The sequence below is a fragment of the Siniperca chuatsi genome, linkage group LG2 (genome assembly GCF_020085105.1).
Source record: "Siniperca chuatsi isolate FFG_IHB_CAS linkage group LG2, ASM2008510v1, whole genome shotgun sequence".
Classification (NCBI taxonomy): Eukaryota; Metazoa; Chordata; class Actinopteri; order Centrarchiformes; family Sinipercidae; genus Siniperca; species Siniperca chuatsi.
The window spans coordinates 20,368,412-20,388,739 of record NC_058043.1 but is presented as its reverse complement, the minus strand read 5'-3'; the positions used below and the strand labels follow the sequence as shown (position 1 = coordinate 20,388,739).

Below are 20,328 nucleotides of genomic sequence, written 5' to 3'. Positions count from 1 at the left end.
AGATTTTTAAGGCACAGTATTCAAAGGTATTTTAACTTTTTTTATTCAACAAGAAAAAACAATTCAAAAATATAACATATGGCAGATCATTTAAAACAACAGTTCTGGTGACAAAAAGACAGATCAGACAACCACCCTTTTAGGGTCTCAATACTGTCATACTGTACAATTTCATCGAATCAGAAATAACATTCAATCTAATTTACAATACAGTACAGTTGGTCTCTGACAATCCCAACAGGTGTTCCCAAATTCAGACACTTTATAATACTTTAAGATGCAACAAATGATGCAGTAATCAATAACAACATGGTATAACTGAGGTCATTAACATGTTTTTAATTGATGTCACTACATGCAGGTTTATAACACAGCCAGAAGGTCATATGGAGATGTACGCCTGACTTAAAGTCTTCAACCAAATGCATATGGGCTGCAGTGAGATATGCTCAGTGAATGTTGAATCCACCCAAAATCATTTGCTAACTGCTAAGCGTTCCTTTTCTGCTGTGATCCCATCAATGGTCCTCCAAAATGTAAAAATATTTTATCATACAGCTTACAATGTCAACTTTCTTTTACACCTTGGCCCATTTCTTTTGTAATCAAGTGCTGGTTTGTTTATTTTTTAAGTGTTTTTTGCAGGAGTGCAATTACTAAAAAGGTCTTTTGCACAAATATTTGTTTTTTATTTGGCATGTCATTTCAGTTGTAAAAATGGGGGGGGGAAACGACATATACATTTCCTGAGAAAAATATTAGTCTTCCAGAAAGTATGATGACAAATGCATAACACAATGGACAAAAGAAAACAAATTTGAAAATATATTAGACTTAATAAAATGCTACCGTCAGCCCCTCTATACCTCATCCCTACAGCACATATTCTTACAATGATGTACTACAGTGGTGTTGTTCCACCTACAACAATGTGAGTTTCTTGTATTAGTTTGTAATTGTTTTTGACTGAACAGTGAATAGGCACAGTGGTGAACACAGGAGGCACTTAGTCATCTACACAGTAATCATAACATACAAGTGCAATTCAATATTTGGTCAAGGAAAATGTTTGGTTTATTTATCAGCCCAAACCAGCAGTGCACAATCATACCTCCAGTGTGTTTTTATGATGGATCCTATTGTTATATGGTGATATTTCATATAATTTTCTGTCCTCTTGTCTAGCGTCTTCTCTGTTCTCTTTTTAATTGTTTAATTTCCTTTAAAACACACTGTTTTTGAAAGGTGCTACACTAATCAAGTTAATGAAGTGCATAAGAAGACATGTTCAAGTATCACCCTGTCACAATTTGTCATATTAGCACTCTGTTGCAAAGCTAACATGTCCCATGCTGCTATGATACAACACCTCACATCTCATATTTTTACCGCTTACTGTACCTCACCTGTTTGCACCACAATGACAATTGCCAACTTTTTCCTCTATATTCATTTCAGAGATTAAATGCTGTATTGTTCTGTAACAGTGCACTTTTGGGCACATCACACCTCTGCACAAATTTGGCTTCATCAAAAAAAAACAAAAACAGAAAAAACTATAACTATTACTATAACTTTCCAAAGAGCTGAAGCCAAACAAAATAAAAAACATTTTAAACCAAACTAAACATCCACTAAAATTACATACAAGCCAAAGTAACATATAAAATATAAACTACAAATAAATAAACAAATCTTAAAACAAACTGAAATAATCTTAGCTGAGAGGGAAATTTAATTAATTTAATAAGATGCCTGTGACAGTTTGGAAACACTGAGTTTATCACACTCCAAGTACTGCATTCAGCACTGATCACTCATATTAAAGCTCTACTGCAAATATATGACCTAAAATTCATAAATTAATTAAATAGGAATGTATACAAGTGCTGAAAAACATACACATGTATGGGCCACTGAAATAATCCTACACATGGTGGCTTTAATACTTTACAATTAGCAGAAAGTTTTGGTCTTCAAAAGACATGGAAACAGAAAGGATGTACAGACCTTATCCCCAAGAACAGAAATCCCCAGAATCTAAAATAGACTGCATTACATGAAATGACATAAAACTGTCACTCTTCTATATATTATAAAACACAGGAAAAAGTGTGACTAGTCACACAGAAACACCTTGTATATTTTTTAAGTGTTATAAGTGTTAAAGGAAGGGTGTGGGGTAAATCCAATACCATGACAAACACCATGATACAGAGTGAACAACGATGCAGCAAGTAATGTAACTAACGTTAGCTAGGTTGTGAGTTAGCAGACTGTCCCTACAGTTGCTGCTGCTAAGCTAACAGCTAGAGAGGACGGGATGGTTTCCCAGAGCCAGCAAACCAGCTCCAGACAGCGACGCTCACAACTCTCCTGCTACTATAGCTAACATCACAACAGCAGCATATCTTGGCAAACGAGAAAGTAAGCTGAATGTCCGTGGTCATTTAACGTTACCTGACACACAAATCATGGCTGGAATTGCTGGAATAGTGTTGTGTGCATTTACAGAGCCAGGGCTGTATACAAACACCAGATTTTATTTCAGCCCACACACACTGAATGGTCAGCTAGCGAACCGTAAGGAGATATACGCTGAATTTGTCAAAAAAGACGTGTATTGGATTAGAATTGCATACCCCACCTTTTAGTGAGTGATTTGGAGAAGCCAACGGGAACAAACATGATATATTGGACCTTAAGATGAGATTGTTTTGTCAAAAACTTGATATAGTTTACTTTGTCATAGTCACAGGAACTTAAATCTTTCAGCTATGTCCCACATATTTAACCATTATTTGCATAAACATTATTTAGCTGAGGTTGCTGAGACGTTTGTGATGGAAAAACATCCATCATTGTTTTAAACAGGATTAGACATCTGTGGGTGTACTACACCGCATACTGTAAGGACACTTTGAACCGAGGCACAGAGAGATGAAGACGAACATACTGGCCGAGCTTCAGTCAGGTCATCACTGCCACAGTCCAACATCCACTCACAATGTGTCCTATCTCTCAACCAGAGAGAGAACCAGTGTCCATGTCATTCATTAAGTACATGTCTGTGTGCTGTGAAAGTCCCATCTGAAAGAGAGAGAAGAGATGGAGGTTTTATAAGTGAGGAGAGTGTGATATACAGATGGTTAACTCATCACATAAATCAGCTTAGCATTATTTTATCATTTATAAGAACAACCTGAATTATAAAAACATTTTTCACATGATTTGTATTGTTCACAACTGATTCTCGAGTTTTCATAGAAAATTCAAGGTGTCAGTTACATAATTAAGAAAATACTCTGACCCTACTCTGCTTACATGGGGGAAAACGCACACACACACTTCTCTACACATAGCTTTTCTTTCTTTTTTTTCCAGGGAATATAAATGTAGAGACTGCAGATACAGAGCGTGTCAAGTGTTAGTGGTTTACTGTTTCGTAACTTAGAAATCGACTAGCAAAATAAAATATTTTTAATAATAAGAGGAACACATCACAATCAATGCTGTGTTTTGATCAGTGGTAAATAGGGTCCAGTCAGTTCACATCCTGAATTTGATTACTTTATGATTCCAGATTAATTAAGGGTGCTCACCTTGGGTCAAAGTGATACTTTCCAAACTCAACTTTCCTCATTTAATCCTGGAAAGTCCTGCAAAAGAACATTTCTACTGCCTACCATGATGTTCTATCAACCCTGGTTAAATAAAAGTGAAAAAATAATATTTTGGCCCATTGACCCCTTAATCCAGGAAAGAGGAATGTATATCGTCATATTTTAAACAGTGTGTGGGAAACCCCTTAAGTCCAACACCTTGTGTATATTTTACATTATTCTCACAGGTCAATTTAACAGTTTATACTGATGATGCTACATAGTAAGTGAAAACAACTCTAAGTACTTAGCAGGTTGTACAGTAAGGCAAGTTTAGTACTTTATTTACTGCATTAACATCTTGTGACAAAACTGCCCCAAAACAGGAATCGTTGGTGTTTCTTAACATTGTTACTACCATGAGAAAGCCTCCAGCATAAGATACTTACCTAGTCTTTTCTAAAATATGGGGTTTGATTAACTCCTAATTAATATTCAGGCTGTGTTTTCCTTAGGTATACAACTAAAAACACGTAATCCTTCTTTAGACATTTAGACAGAAGACGCTGACAAATGTCCATATATCCATTATTTCCCATTTATTTTGAACACATGGTTTGCTTTATCCAGTAGCAAGGACAGACACTTATTCATTCAATCCCAAAGAGCAGAAATGAGTGATAACTTCAGTGTAGACATTACTACATTGAAGTTTTCTCTGTAACAGTACAAATGTGCACTTTCAATGTGATTTTTTTGGCCAGAGAGGTTTTTATATGATACTGTATGAACTCACAGTAGCCTGAATCACCTCTATGAAAACCTTGAGAAACTTTCTTAAAGCTTTTGAGAACTCTGAACCAGAGACCTGCAACGGTACTTGATCCACCACAATAAAGTGAACATTTAATGCAACAATAACTTCTGAAAGAACCTGAGATCTTTACTGTGATCACTGTATGAACTGTACATAGCTCATTTCCAATGCTCTCATTGGTTAATACGTACATCTTGCTTGGGTATTACTCCGTTAGTTGCGTTAGTACAGTGTACACACAGTCTAATTTTAAACTTGCAGACTTGTCTTCACTTAATTTAATTGACTGTAACATTGATAAGAACTAGATGTTTTGTTCTTTTCCCATGCTACGCCAGAGAAACTGAAAGTGCATTGTTGACAGCATGCTGGCACTAAATCAACCTCATTACATACTGAAGACATGTCAAACTGGTAAAAGACACCCTTCAATGTTGCCAAGTAAAACTGATTTACAGTGCCTTACGGGACCAAAAAGAAAGCTGTTGTCCCAATAATAATTTCCACATGAAACTGCTGCTGCTCAAGTGATCCCATGTTAGACAGACTGATACGAGGCTGTGTGGAGGCAGACTGGGTGTTGACTTTAGTCTCAGCTGTAATCTACTGAGTCTGAGAGAGGAAATGATGGCACTTGGCTTATATTAAAATACGAATACAAATAATTAATTTTTCCTAAACAAGTTCTAATTCTCTTTGCATTGGTTTATTAAATAATAGTCTGTTGTTTTAGTAAAACAATTGTAAATGTATTAATCTTTATTATTCTGACTTGTAGTTTTATTTTTGGTGAAAAGAAACAGACATACATTTAAAAAAATGTTGAAAAGGGAGGAGAACAAACATTTCTGAAGGCAAACGGAACAAAGATTTTCATTCCCATTAGGAGGTGTTAAATGAGTCAGTGCAGAACGCTGGACACAGTGTAGCTTAATTAACGTTTTCTACATTTGAATGAATCCGACTGGACTGTATTTTATTCTGAGCTGTGGCATTCTCGGACTTTAATTCACAAAATGACTGCTCTGTAGGGTCTAAAGAAAGATTACAGACTGTAAAGCCCTCTGAGACAAACTTGCGATTTGGGGCGATATAAATAAACTTGACTTCTTGTGTACTTGTTTTGAGGTTGTTTTTTTTTTTACTTTTGTTTCTAGTCCTTTAAAAAACAGCTTTGTCATGACAGTTAGAATAATTATGACCACAACATTATTTTTAAGCTGCCACATGAGAAGTTCATTTCCTTCCCTGCGTACCAGTATAAGTGAGTCACAACGTTTTCTTTTCCGAAATGATGAACCATATGTATTGTAATAACTAATATTACATATTTATATTGCAATACATTTCTATCATCCCTGTCTCCTATAACTTTTACCAACAGACAAACAATACTGAATAAAAATGTGGAAGAGAGGTTTTCCTGGTATCAAAAAACAAAATCAATATTTCTACAGATTATTTTTTACACCTAAACTCTCACAGTCAAGAAAGATTGAAACAACTCCTGCACAGTGCTACAAACTGATTTTCTACCATACTTAATTTTTAATTTTAATTCACTGATAAGCTCACTGCAGTATGATGACTAACTCCACAGTCACTGGCATCCTGATTAATTAGGCACTAAAAGAGACTCTGAGGATGAGGCTGCAGTCATGTAAAGTTTCACTTGTTTGAATGGAGCAGTTTGGATCAGGCACGAACATTACAATGCATATCTGAATCATTAGTAAAATATTAAAAGGTGCCTTTCAGTACAACTGTCAACTAATATTTCCAGATCAAAGTACACTCTGGAATTAATTTCATGAACCAGATTACATTAAAACAGTAGTTTTCATCAGGCAGCCCCAGACCACTTTTGTAAATGACCACGTGGACTCAGACAATAATGGTCCTCCATTCATGCCAGTTTTCAGTCAAGTCTGATTTTACAATCCATATACTTATATTAAAAAAAAAAAAAAATTAAAAATATCCTTCATTCACAGACTTGGTTGTATTGACAAGATGTCCACTCTGGACGTGTGCAAAGAGAAAACTGAGATTCACACAGGAGAAGTGACAAATGAAGTATATGCATAATTTATGCATGATACTTGCCACTTTAGCTTCTTTGATATGTTTGACAGGAATCAAAAGTTTTTCACACAAATAGGGCTGGATATCTCATTTGGTGATTTTTGATACAGATAGTTGCATTAAGATAACTTTCTTGTGAATTATGTTCTCTTAAAAATGTCAGATGCAAAAATCCAGTGAATCAAACTGCTACAGAGACGGTACACTGAGATGAGATAACAGAGGATGTTGAGGTAGATGGAGTAGAAATCCTACAGAATGAGCAGCGCCTCCTTCCACCAGGACACCGGGAGATTGACATTATCAAGGTAAGAGGGCTCACAGAGAGCAGAGTGCATGAGGCAGACAGCATTAGTACATGTTAGGGAGCAAGGGAATGAATCAAAAAAGAAGATTACTGACCTACTGATCTACTTTAGGTAGACAGGTCATCTCTTACTTAACGGAAACAAGGTAAAACTAAGTGAGTAGAAAGAACCAGCTTCACCAGCCACGCTGATGTTGGTTTGGTTTTTGTGAACATGTAACAGTATAATTGGGCAGAAATATAACAGCCATTATTGTTGTGTTGCAAACATGGGATCTTTCATACAATGTGTGTGTTATGTTGTATTTCTGTGATCAGAATTAAAAATAAATAAATACTGATAGTTTGAAAAATAGTATTAATTATAGCAAATCTGTAGTTTTGAGGTTATTAAGTCCAAAATAAAACTGGATTTTATTGTGGCAATATTACGTGTTTCCTCTGTGCTGCTCTGCTCCTCCCACAGGTAGCAAAACATCAAGCTTGTTTTATGACTTTCCAGCAGTGCACTACTGTAATTTATGTAAAACAAACACATGTTCTTGTTAGATGAAGTCTAAAATCATCAGAACTTTTGTGTAAAATCTTTAACTTCTAATTGACATCCTCCGTCATCCTCCTCATGACGACCAAAGTATGTGAAAACACAGAAACTGTTGGGAATGTCTTTTCACAAAGATGGGGTGAAATGGGGTATAAGATGAGCTGCAGTTTTTTAAGTCTAGGTAACATTTTGTAAAAAGTAGATAGACATAATTGTGTTAATCATCAATAGAGTTACATGGTGTATAAACCATCATGTCACAGTATGCCACTTGAGGATTGTAAGAATTATTGATTTGTGAACTGATGTATATATATTTCCTTAGAAGTCTTCTCAAGCATCAAACACTGAACATTTAATTTTTTGTGCTGGTGTAGTATTAATCTGGTGGGTACCTAAAAAGCACCAAATTCTGATACCCAGCCCTACACAAAATAAACATTAGCAGAAAATGTGCTTTCAAGATCCTACATGATCAAAAATAGTCCTGGTTGTGTACAGGGCTCAGTATCTCCAAGAGGAAAGAGGAATGCTGGTGGTTACTGTCGTGTTCAGCTCTAGGAGTCGTACTCAGACGGCTCCTCTATGAGCACAGCAGATCGATTGCTTACCCTGCTGCCAAAGTCCAGACAGGAAACCCCCAACGCAACCAAACAGTGCCATGCCTGCAGACAACAACAGAGGGGAGAGAAGTCATGAGACAAATGGGTTTGTGCACACTTATGCATGAAATATGTTTTTTCACTAAAACAACGATGAGACAGAAGACTTAAATACTAACACTGAGTCCATTTTCTAAATGAAACCAAAGTTTACTCCAACATTGAAATCATGCAAACAAATTTAATGCATTTGAATAGAGAAAACGGACCAATAATTCATAAGTAATAAAAAGTTGGGTTTTTTTTGTAATTTTATTTATTTTATTTTATTTTATTATACTATACTTGTCACGTTAGCTTAAAAATCAGATTAACTGTTTATTGTAGCACTGATTTTGCTACAAAGCTGCATTGCTTGCGCCTTTAACCTTGAAGCTGGTTAATTATGAAGTTTAAACACACTGAGAAAAGTTGTGAAACTGATTTCAGTTTGATTTTGATTTACTTAAATTGCTTTTGTTTGTGCTCACACTTGTCTGCACCTTGCTGTGTGTGTGTTCTGATAATTAGAAGTTCAAGACCATGACAAGAAGATTAGACATGTATTCATTGTAAAACCTACAACTTAGTTTAAAAAGCTTAAATCCTACAAGTGGTTATTGGCATGTAAGGTAAAAAGCAAAGTGGGTAGACAGCACCTCAGTAGTTAGTGTACAATAACCATATCTGTTGTGTAGCAAGATTTTAATGAGCAATATATCCACGGACAGACTGAGCCAATAAGTAAGATTAACTTAAACTTTGTAACAAGTTTATAGTAACAATGATACTTTGTCAGAATCATTGGTCTGCATTAAAAAAGGTTACAAAATTTCAAATCACTAAAGCCAAAAAGTGAAGTGAGTGTAATGTTGCAATAATCTAACTCACCAGGTAGCCTACAAAGCACAGATAGGCTACAGAGAGCAGAGCAGCGAGAACGTAGAGCAGCACGCTGTTCAGCGATGTCACGTAAATCACCACAAAGTACATGTTGATTGCACAAACCACCAGGATTACGATGCCTCCGGAAATCTTCCACACCCTAAGGAAACAGGCAGTTTATTAGACCATTGAGAAATAATGTTTTTTCTGAAATTAACAGCATCCTGAAAATACTGTCCTCTAACATTCACACTACTGGGTAAATTCCTAGTTTGCGTAACTCAATCTTGACTGCCTTGGATTGTTTTTTTTTCATAAACAACATCAAACTAACAAATTATCTGTCTGAATGTCAGAAAAAGTAGGAGCATTCAGTAAAAATCAAAGCTAAAAAAAAAAAATCAGATGAGATGACCTTGAGCAAACAAGTTGCATTTGATTGGTCAATGAATAACTAAACACAGACGTCCACCACAACAAAATCACCAACTCGCTGTCACACTTAAAGAGATCATGCCTTTCACTTCCTCAGTTTTAAGTTGAATCGACCTTGATCCTAAAAATATCCTGAAAATACAATCACGACTCTGTCGGTTAATTTCATACTTGGCTGAAAAGAGCAAAAGATTGTCTGATGGTGGACTTGGATCTCCCAAATGAAATCAACTGTTCCTCGGCCTCAGTCCCGTCTGTCTCCTAAATTTTGAGATATCTTGAAGTGGAAGCAGAAGCTGTGGCTTTGAGGACTGCGCTGCTAATGAAAGTTTTTTTCTGTTTTCGTTTGACATGTGCTAATTATTTATGTTTCAGATGCAGACAAAAACTGACAGGGGTGAAAGCCTTACTGATGTAGGTAGTTATCCTGTCAACTGTTATCACAGTTCAAAGAATACAACTAAGTAATAGAAATTACGACAGAGAGAAAACATGAATGATCAAAAGATTTATACATTTCACTCACAATCCATTTGCAAAGTCGTTCATTATGGATGTCAGACTGGTGAAGGTCAGAATTGGGATCAAAGCGAATGGAAGCTGTTGAACAGAGGGAGAAGTCATACTGAATATATCACAGGATTTTTTACTGCACAACAGTAAAAGAAGGATATGTTTATAAAAAACTGGACTGCAGATTGCACAAGAGTAGATTTTTTTTTGACAGAATTAATTGTGAGGGCTTTCTTAAATGATTTGTCCTGACCTGCATGCTTTGAAGCACGTTGAGGAAGTCGTTCATCCCCGTCAGATGCTGAACATCCTGAAAAATGGCTACGAGCAGTGTAGGCGTGATGGCGATAGAGCGGGTCAGCAGCACCCGTGCAAAACGGGACCACCGTAGGTTCAGGAAACCCTTAGCAAACACGAAAGGAAAAACATGAGTATACACCGTTTGGGTTTTTTTTTCCCCCCCATTTCCAGGTATATAACTAACAGGCTTTCTTACCTCCATAACAAACTGCCCAGAGTAAGTGCCTGTCATGGTGGAACTCTGTCCTGCTGCCAGGATCCCTATTGCCCAGATGTAGAGGGCTGCAGGGCCAAAGAAACAGCCCAGGACCACTCCCTGATCAAACAGACATACCAATAGAGGAACAAATTATCTATCAATCATCTATCAATCCATCCCTTAAAAGAGACGGTGAGATGGTTATTTAACCATCCGTCTGCCCAATCAGAATTTAATCTTCTCCTTGACCATTATATAAACATCTTAAATGTCTCCACAGTGAGGATGTATTGTTGTTGTAGTGATGACCAAGCGTACCCCTTTGTAGATGTCCACCTCCAGTGTGCCGTTGTTGAGAGGGAAGAGATCTGTGTGAGGGCTGCCAGTTGCATTGCACAATGCATTCTGCAACCAGAGACACAAACACATGATGAGCCACAGCTTGAGGCTCTGGACACTGTGTGTTATTATTATTCCACTGTGTTTCAATATGAACAACATTAACTTCGGCAGTGAAGAGGAATGGATTCTCAATACTGTAAACCCACCACTTCCATATTGGTTTTATTGTAGAAGGCCTGAGCAAAGACCGCTACGACAAAGACGTTGATGAGGAAGGAGATGAAGAGAGCGATAGTTGACTCGATGAAGAAGTACTTGTTGGCTTCCTTTACTTCCTTCTTATTTCTGCGATCGATTTCCCGAGACTGGTACATATGGAAATAAACAGAATAACACTCAACTTTCATCAAAACACCCAAGATCTGCTTTAAGAATGTTTTAAAATGGCCTTATGATATAATTTATACTGTGACAAATATGCAATATGGAACTGTAACTTTTCAATCAATTTAGCAAAAATGGTTGATAAGCAGTAAAGCAGTAAAACTGACAAACATTTATTTAGAAATGTTCTGCAGGTCAATCACATATCTAAACTATAGAATCTAAAAACCTAAATCTTAACTGGGTTCTGTGATTGCATAAAGAAGAAGTTCTTCGGGTTCTCCTACAAGTTACTGACTTTCTATCTGTCATAACATGTTCCACGTCGTTAATAAAAACCCTTCACTAACAAATTGAATCATTCAAGTTGTTATATTACTTTTAACAAGAAAAAAATAACATTACTCATTCCAACATTCTTTTAAGCAAGACTAAAAAGTAAAGCCTATGTGAATATGACAACAAATATGCTTCTAACCTTGACCAGCGCTGAGTGCAAGTAGATGTTGTGGGGCATGATGACAGCTCCTACGATTCCCACTGCCTGCTCCATCTGCACAGGCCCGCAGTCGGAACAGTAAGGTATGAACATCCCCTTCAGCAGTTCCCCTTGGTTTGGCTTTACCAGCACATACTACAGACAGGTAACACAGAGTCAAAACATGTCATGGTGTGAACGTGTTGGCAGTTGACAACAAACACTTGAATTATATTGGAAATTGTCAGGGACTTTTACCTCGTAACCGAAGCTAAGAGCCATTACGGTGATGAGAAAGCCAAAGAAAGCTTCAAGTTTCCTCAGGCCTGCAAGGAAATACAAACTGTATCAACACTGGGATGCACCGTTTTTTACGTGGACTGATAAATAAGTGATGGTATATCCATACCGTATTTATCTAGAAATAGGAACACAAATGTGTCTGTGATGGTGATGAGGACTCCTCCCCACAGTGGAATCCTGGAGGAGAAAGAGTGGGTGAGAGGGGTTTTTTTTGGTCAATAATTCCTCACCATTCGTTCAAAATGTTTGCAGTCACTTTTCATGGACAAGCGGTAAAGAAGTTACCTGCCCACAGAAAGAAGGTTGAGAGCTATGGCACAGCCAATGACCTCCTGCATGTCTGAGCCAATAATTGCTAGTTCCACCATGAGCCAAAGGATGATCCGAGGAATCTGAAAAAGAAAAACATTAAAGATATAATCGCAGATTATATCAGTGAGCAGAGTTTAATCAACTCTTTAGAAACTGAAACTTTACTGAATCTCATATCGGCTTCTCATCCCTGACCACAGTGTACCTGTAGTTCGTAAGTTATTCAGAAATATTTAAGAATATGAAATCAAACATGGAACACTCTTAGATAGAGGTTTTACAGTAAATACAGGCCCGTGCATAAAAAGTTCTTGTGCAACTAGAAAAGGGAAGTTGAGATGTGTAATGAGAGTGGGGAATGCTCACTATGGGATATTGGCGGTTGCAGACTTCAGCCAGGTGCATCCCAGTGACGACCCCGAGGCGTGCAGCCAACCTCTGCAGCAGCAGCCCAATGATAGTGGCTCCAAGGAGCACCCATAGGAGCTGAGAAAGAAAGACAGAATCAACATAAGTTGCTACTTCCTGTATGGGAGTTTTACTTGGGCAGACTGCCAAATTAAAATAATAGCTGCCTGTGATGCACTAAAGCTAACATTCAAAACTGCTATTTCTTTTTAATAATACTATGAAAATATTTATGATTGAAACACCCTTAACCCATTGCCCCCATTACGCAGTAGATGCCTTTGCTTAGAGAAATATCTTGATGCAGCTCATTATGTGTCACTGCCACAAACAGAAGAAGCTGCACTGATCAAGAGACAGAGAAAATATGACCAGAAGTAAGGTCATTTTACCTTCAAAATAAAATTATGACACAAAAAAGGGAGAAGATATGTATCTGAGTGAAGAGAACAACAAAAACCTGTGGAATCACTTCCTCAAATATGGAGTGAAAAAATAAAAAAGCTAAAATACATATCACTCAAGATGATACTGTATTATGGTTCACATTTTGTCCTAAAGTAAAGGCGAGGCCACGGCAGAACAAACATGTTTTGCGTGGTTGTCTAGATTAATGTTTATATATATATATCACCTTAAAGCCAGCTTTAGCTCCAGACTGCAGGTCAGACTCGATGTTCCCTGGATCCAAGTAAGCAATGCTCATCAAAAACCCAGGTCCAGTGAAAGCCCAGAGTTTACGGAAACTGAATACCTGAATAGAAGGACAGCAGAATTGTATTATTATTACTGATGTTGTAATTTGATAAATATGAAATTGTTTCAATTCCAATTAAAATAGGTTTTGCTTCCCAAAGTCTAACAATTTAATAAAACTGTCCAACAAGGGTAAAGCATTATATTTTTAAAAAAATGCACAATCTTTCAAATTGATAATCATTCGAGATTCAGTTTTGCTGCTTATTTTACGAGACAGTACCTGGTTGCCATTCTCGGGAATGGCCACCTTATCTTCAAAGTATGTAGAGAAGGGTTCGTCTTGGGCCACAGGTGAGGCAGGAGGAGAGATGGAGCTGTACTGGTTCGTCTGGACTCCATTCTCCTGAGGGGAGTCCTCTAACAAAACCACAGGGAAGACAAACGGAGGGATGAGAGAAGAGTGAGACTAACACAGACAAAGAAGAAGTTATCCATTGCTGTAATACTAAAGGCATCTTTCTATCAGTTGTTAACATGCTTCCATGCTAACCTGGAGCTTATTTCCGTTGTTCTGAACATCATTGATTGATTATGATAACTTTTCACTCTCCAGTTCAATTGCTGAGATTTGGGGATGTAGCATAATCACTACAACAACGTGTGGTTGGCCATGCAACATGATTTGAGTTATTGTATTATGGCACCTGAAATGTATAGACAGCTTGATGAGAGAACTTAACGTAGCTGGATACAGAAAAAATGCATTGTTTGCCCCATAAAGTTCTTTGATCTCACATGAATAAAGAATGATTTCTAGATATCTGCTGTGCTACGAGGCTAATAATTTTGCAACAGCATTTGCGTCACTTGATGCTTTTCAACAAATCCATAACATACAATGATGTTTATGTTTTTCTAGTTTGGGCTTTTTAAAATACTTTTACAGCAACATTAAAATTTACTTCAAAAACAAAGTGAATGTGGGATCTGGCTAAACTGGATTGTTATATATTTTACTTTCTAAAGAGAGACCAGTGAGGTTTTACTGTATGTTTGAGCAGAGATAGAGCAGATACATGCAGAATTTTCTTGACTAACTTTACAGAGCACAAAACACAGCTTTATTCATTCTTCACTCAGGAAAATGTTTAAGTCACAGGAGCTTTATTAAAGAAGCTGTGTACACTTAAAGATTAAGCCATTTGAGCCAGTTTAAAGACCACATGCAACCACTGTAAGAACCTCACTGCTGATAAGCTAAAAGCAATTCAACTCTGATTTCAAAACTGCTTCATAAGTGATTTAGTTTAAGACTTAAATAAACTTTTTTAAGACAATTAGGGCCACATGCCCAATGACTCCAGGAACATGTTTTATGAGAACACAATCAAAGAAAAAAGGATTAGATACAAAAGACCAGTCAATATAAAACAAAACTAAAATCTCACACAAAAACTGTTCCAACACTTACAAATAGGACGAATTGTGTACTACTCACTGAGTTTGGACTTTTCATTCTTCCTTCCCTTCATCTCCAACTCACTGCTGATCCTAAAGTCCACTGTTCCCTAACAAGGGCTCTGCTTTTATATGACTCTGCCTTTATCACCCCCCCCTCCCCCTTCTTTGTCGCTAGATGTCATAATGCCTTTCTGACGTCACGTCTCTAAAAATGACCCGCGAAGAGAGAGAAGTAAAGAACACACACCCCAGCACACACTTGCCAAACTTGTGCTTGGGCACAAATAATATGCAGAGTGACCTGCCCTTTACCCTTCAACAAATCACACAGCATCACATAAGCAGTAAGAAAGTTCACAAAAGAAGCAATGAGAAATAAAAACATTGAGATCTTATATAATTCCAAAGTGGCAACAAAATGATAAAACCAAACATATCGCAGGATCAGGAATAAAGAAATCTTCCTATTTGTAAATATCTTGTCAAGAGTATGAGTTTTCAAATGTTAAACTATGGTGCTGTGTTTACGTGCACGCAAGACAAAATGTACTTAGAGACTGTGTATTGCCTTAACCGAATTACACAGAGTGTTTAATGTCGGAGAACATGGCAGGTGCGTCTGTAACGTGACGGTCATGTTTCTTTTATCTTAAGCAGTTACCTTCAAGGAGGTCTCCGTCTTGCTCGGCTTTCATCAGGGCAAGCTGAGGGATCCCTGAGAACTTGAGGGATGAATATCAGCCTCCCTGGAAAAATACAACAACAGTTACATTTTCTGAAGCAGCATGAAATACACGACTGTTTAGGGTAAAACAGTAATTATCATGCATCAAGTATTGAGCTAGAAAGGTTTTGTGTTCAAGTACAAGCAACCTCAACACGAGACATGACTGTGCAACATTTTGTTCTCCTTTCCCCTTTTAATAATGATCACCCACATTATTCATGAGTCATAATAATGACTAAGCAACATGTGAAAGGTCACTTCATGGGAACATTTTACAGGAATCCTTGAGCTGACCACTGGCGCCAGTTTCACTTCCACCACATGCATCCTTCTTCTAATACTCAGCTTCACACACACTCTACAAAACTAGTACTTCTTGACTTACCACCCAAAAGATGAAATACAAAACATCAGCCCAGCCAAACAACTGTATTTTATGGTATAACACCATGTTCTCTGCCACAGAGAGAGTAGCTCCTCTGAAAGCACATGACTATGGGATCATATAAGGCAAAAGTCGAGCTGAGGCAGCAGACAGAGCAGCTTTCCCAACAGTCAAGGTTTCCAACAGTGTGCCACTTCCTCTGGCTGAACATGTGCTCGGAGTAATTAGCATCATGAAAGTGATAAGGTCCTTGGTTCTTTTCTCTGCGGAGCTTCTGAAATTGTCTTGGGGGCTGGATCTGGCCACTGGCCTGGCAGTTACTTGTTACTTAGCCGCAGGACGCTTCAGTTTTCTGCATCTTTTAAGACATTGACTTTGTCATGTGTTTCACATGTGGCCACAGTCAGCAGTCACAGTCAGTTACTGAAAACAGTAACAAGAGTATGAAATGAGGTTTCAAATTATTTCTACCACCACTCAATGTTGTATTATTGTGTACACTTATCGTAGCTCATAAAAGATATGATCAATAACAAACCAGCTACGACCCTAAACTAAAACAAATTATCCTACAGTTTAATACCAGTGACATTTTTGCAGGCACACATGATGATGGAGGTTGCTCCAATAATTTTTCCCAAACTCAATCAAGTCCAAACAACTCTCCTAAATCTCCAAACGACCACATGCTCTCAGACACCACCATGAACTGAATGCCTGTCTCATCCCTGTCAAACATACCCTTCTATTAATAACAGATTATTCAGTCAGCCTACTACCTTGTTGCAGGGTTCAACAAAGTATTTCTTGTTTCCCTGTGAGGCCAGTGGATCGCAGGTTTACTTCCACCTAGTATAATCTCACTAACAGGCATGAAAGAATAATAATAACATCCTGTTGGCAGATGGCGGAAGTGATCTCGCTTTGATGTTGCTGATCCTAAGTCATAAGCCTGATGAAGATCTGCGTTCCACACAAAATAATGCTGTTGACTATGAGGGAGATTTCAGTGTGCAGGTATTTATGCTCTGTTATTTGGTTGACTGTCTTTGTTCTAGCACCCGGTTGAAGTTGTAGACATGCATTGTTTCTCTTTTCTTGATTTCTCAAGTCTGTCCTCTTCTGCTTTTGATCAACCTACAGTAGCTGTACTTTGTACGTCTATAATCTTAATGCACTAACAGACCCTTGTCGCTTTGTTTTTAACTAACAGTGTCTCAAGGCCTTCTCAGCTTGGTCCTTTTAAGGACACTGTGCTTTAAGTGTGACACTGGATTACCACACCTCAACACATTTACTATCCATCGCACTAGTATTAACAACAATACAAATGTATCAACTGAGGAAGAATTCTTCAGCTTAATTTATGTTTAGTCTACTATAGGCTACATCTGACATACTGGTATGTTTTGTACTGGTCCTGGTGTGACCTGGATTCCAGTCCTGGATTGTGTAAAGTCTTTTAATGTGTCAGCACTAGTCTTGTCAAATTCCATGGGCAACCATGTGTACGTGCTGATAAGAGATTTAGACTCTGAGAATTCAGTCAAATTGAATCCATATAAACATTGTTCAATACCAGTACTAGTATGACATTCATACTTGTGTCACCAACTACATGATTCATCTTGACTTTATCAAAGTTGGATTGGACAAGCTTGGAGATCTAAATTAAAAAATGGTAAGAAATCACTTAGTCATCCATTCATCTGACTTCCCCCAAAGCCTTGGCCTTAACAAACACTACAGAGGCCTAATCTGCACAGAACAGCTTTTACAATCACTAAATCTAGGACAACTCCCAAACTGACACATGATCCCTAATGTTACACCCCTTGAATTAAGGCCCTTGCAGGCTTTTGTACCCCATGCAAAAAAAAAATCTGAACACAGTTATGCCAAAGTAAACATCAAAGAAAACTGATTCTAAATGAATCCTACATGACAAACTAAAATTTCCTCCTGAATTAATAATGACGTATTAGCTGATGATGTTATTGACTCAGCAGCAGCACTAAACTATCCGACCTTCCACGTCCAACACCAACACAGCTCTGTTTAACACAATGGATATTTAGCTGCTATGCAGGTTAAAAGAAGAGTCACATTTGGCTTCGTCTAACCAGGAAATAAAATATTTAAGAATCTGACACTTGCAAAAACCGATCCATCCATCCATCCGAACATGCACACACCTCATACACTGTAATACCAACTGGTGTGATTGGTTTCAAAGGTCCAACCACAAATAATATAAGCCATAACGAGGCTTAAAAATTATGTAAAATCCAATATGTATTTCGGGTTATTTCAATTAATGTTCTTACTTATACTTAAAGCTGTGACTGCGGCCATTACAAAGTTAATGTATTGGCCGATTCAAGGTATTTGAGAGGTGGTTGCAAATAAATGTGTAATACACAATATGCATGAAAACACCGTTCACTGTAGCACTCAAGGTACGTTACATTTTCCAACAAACATTGCTGTGAAAACTAACGTTTTCCCTCCCATCATATTTATTGTATTCATTACTTCCCGTAGGTGGTGAATACATTTCAGCATTAACACCTTAAAACCCACTGACAAATGGACAGAGGAGGACATGTTGTTAATTTAGAACAGGTCTATTCAAATGGCGGCCCGCGGGACACATCTGGTCCAGAAGCAACCTCCGAGTGGCCCAGCATACATAAATCTGATATATGACAAAATAAGTAAACTACTACTTGGTGACACTATAGACCACATAGTATAAAACAGCTGCTCACTCAGTCAGTGGTCAGTCAGGTGAGCCCGGGAACCTGTATACCGGAATTGGTAGATTTTACTCACAAAACCTCCGTGATACATGTAAATTAGCACAATATGTTGTAGAGTTTTAGTGTTATTCACGCTTTAATACTGCGTGGTTATGTATCAACATTTAAACGCACTGTTTGTGAACTTCTCCTTACGTCCGGCGCATCTATGTGCTGTTTTTAGCTCAAAGAAAGAGTTCACCAAGCTAGCAGCACAACACGTGAAAGCAGCCAGATCTGTAAAATTTCCCCAAGTATGCCAGTATTTCACCCTTGGTGCGCCTTCCGATCCGCGCAGCCCAACTCGCTGCACTTCGCGGCCGGAGAAAGCTTCTCCTGGAGAGGCGCAACTAACCCTGGTGGCCGGGGTCCCGCTGCAGCTCGGGGGAAAGCGGCTACATCCCAGCCTCGCACATAGACAAAATATGGGTAAACACCTGGGTGGGTTTTTTTTCTTCTCTTTTTAACTACATAGCTAATATCAATCTGCTTGTCATAGAAACAAAACCCACGCACAGTCAATCTTAATGGGCCAAAACTCCAGCAAGACATAACTGGAGTTCTGAACCTTTAGGCTGCTTTTCATTTTTCAAGTAGGTGATATTGTACCAGAAACACTCGCTCTACTTCTTCTCTACGACTCTGAGACGCACCCACCATGGAAGACCATTACCATACAAACTGGTCCTCTGCCAGCCACTGTGAAAAGTAAGCCAACATGATTTCTCAAGGTCTAGAAAATTACAGTAAAGGCATTCACAAAAGTGTAAAAACTGGCTGCTAATCCCCATTTTAGTTACCCTGAAAGTGAATTGACATGTTATTTCTGTGATATTGTACAGCTCAGTTTTATATGGTGAATCTGAACAACTGTAATGACGAAGAAGATGTAACCATCATTGTTAATGGGACAAAGTGTCGCCTGATGACTTCATCGATTCAGGATGATGCTCTGATTTCCACCTTTGACACGTGAATCAACGCGTTGATTTTACTGTTCACAATTAGTGGAGTAAATTCTGCCAAAGGCTGGGTTTAAGTGCAACACACCAGTCAGAACACAGTTTGACAGCATTTAAACCTCTGCACATGTCGCTCTTGTAATGCTGAAATAGTGTCAATGAATTTTACAAACTCCTAGAGTAAGTAGTAAGTAGTAGTAAGGAGCTAACTACAACTTAAAACGTTTGACCTCTCGTCCTGATAACATGGTGATGTGGCTGCAGTTGAACCAACTAGCTAAAAAAGAAACCAATCCTGTCCGCTAATTAACTCTGTAAATATGTGAACCAGAGCAGCCTTGACCACCTCCTTCAAGCCCCTCCAACACACCTGATAATACAAACCCTGGTGCGCTAACACCGACACCGTCAATGTCCTGTAAACGTTACTAAACTAACGAGTTTCCATGATAGCTGTCTGGTTGCAACTGCTAACGTCACCCTTAGCAAAGTAAAAAAACGCCCTTACCTGGGTATATTTTATGAGAGGGTAAAATGACAGATTGTGTTTTGACGATGAAAGCTGCTTTTAAACTGACAGCATCTGTGTAAATCTGAAGGTAGCTAAGTAGCACGTTATCAAGCTAAATGTCAAAAAGCCGTGTCTTTCCATGTCAACTGTACGTTCAAGACTCAAGGCGCATGTGCAGTAATACTTAGCTGTTCTGATTGGTCAATGGGTGAATATGACCGTGATGG

General features: G+C 38.0%; 1 protein-coding gene across 3 annotated transcripts; it reads right to left on the bottom strand.

The window, feature by feature from the left end:
* Positions 1–26: 26 nt before the first annotated feature.
* Positions 27–20,272, bottom strand: LOC122867370 (natural resistance-associated macrophage protein 2-like). Of its 3 annotated transcripts, XM_044178096.1 has the most exons (17): positions 20,099–20,272; positions 15,377–15,461; positions 13,535–13,671; positions 13,190–13,309; positions 12,514–12,633; positions 12,121–12,227; positions 11,942–12,012; positions 11,791–11,858; positions 11,533–11,688; positions 10,877–11,035; positions 10,647–10,733; positions 10,326–10,445; positions 10,083–10,232; positions 9,843–9,916; positions 8,888–9,041; positions 7,967–8,020; positions 27–3,090 (listed from the first exon to the last, which is right to left on the bottom strand). In XM_044178096.1, exons 2-17 carry the CDS (start codon positions 15,408–15,410, stop codon positions 3,022–3,024), a joined length of 1,680 nt encoding a protein of 559 aa, XP_044034031.1. In that variant the 5' UTR covers positions 15,411–15,461; positions 20,099–20,272; the 3' UTR covers positions 27–3,021. The 3 variants fall into 3 exon arrangements, with proteins under 3 accessions (XP_044034031.1, XP_044034038.1, XP_044034024.1); XM_044178103.1 differs by lacking the exons at positions 15,377–15,461; positions 20,099–20,272 and adding an exon at positions 14,753–14,846; XM_044178089.1 differs by lacking the exons at positions 15,377–15,461; positions 20,099–20,272 and adding an exon at positions 14,753–14,847 and having other exon boundaries at positions 10,083–10,445.
* Positions 20,273–20,328: the final 56 nt, after the last annotated feature.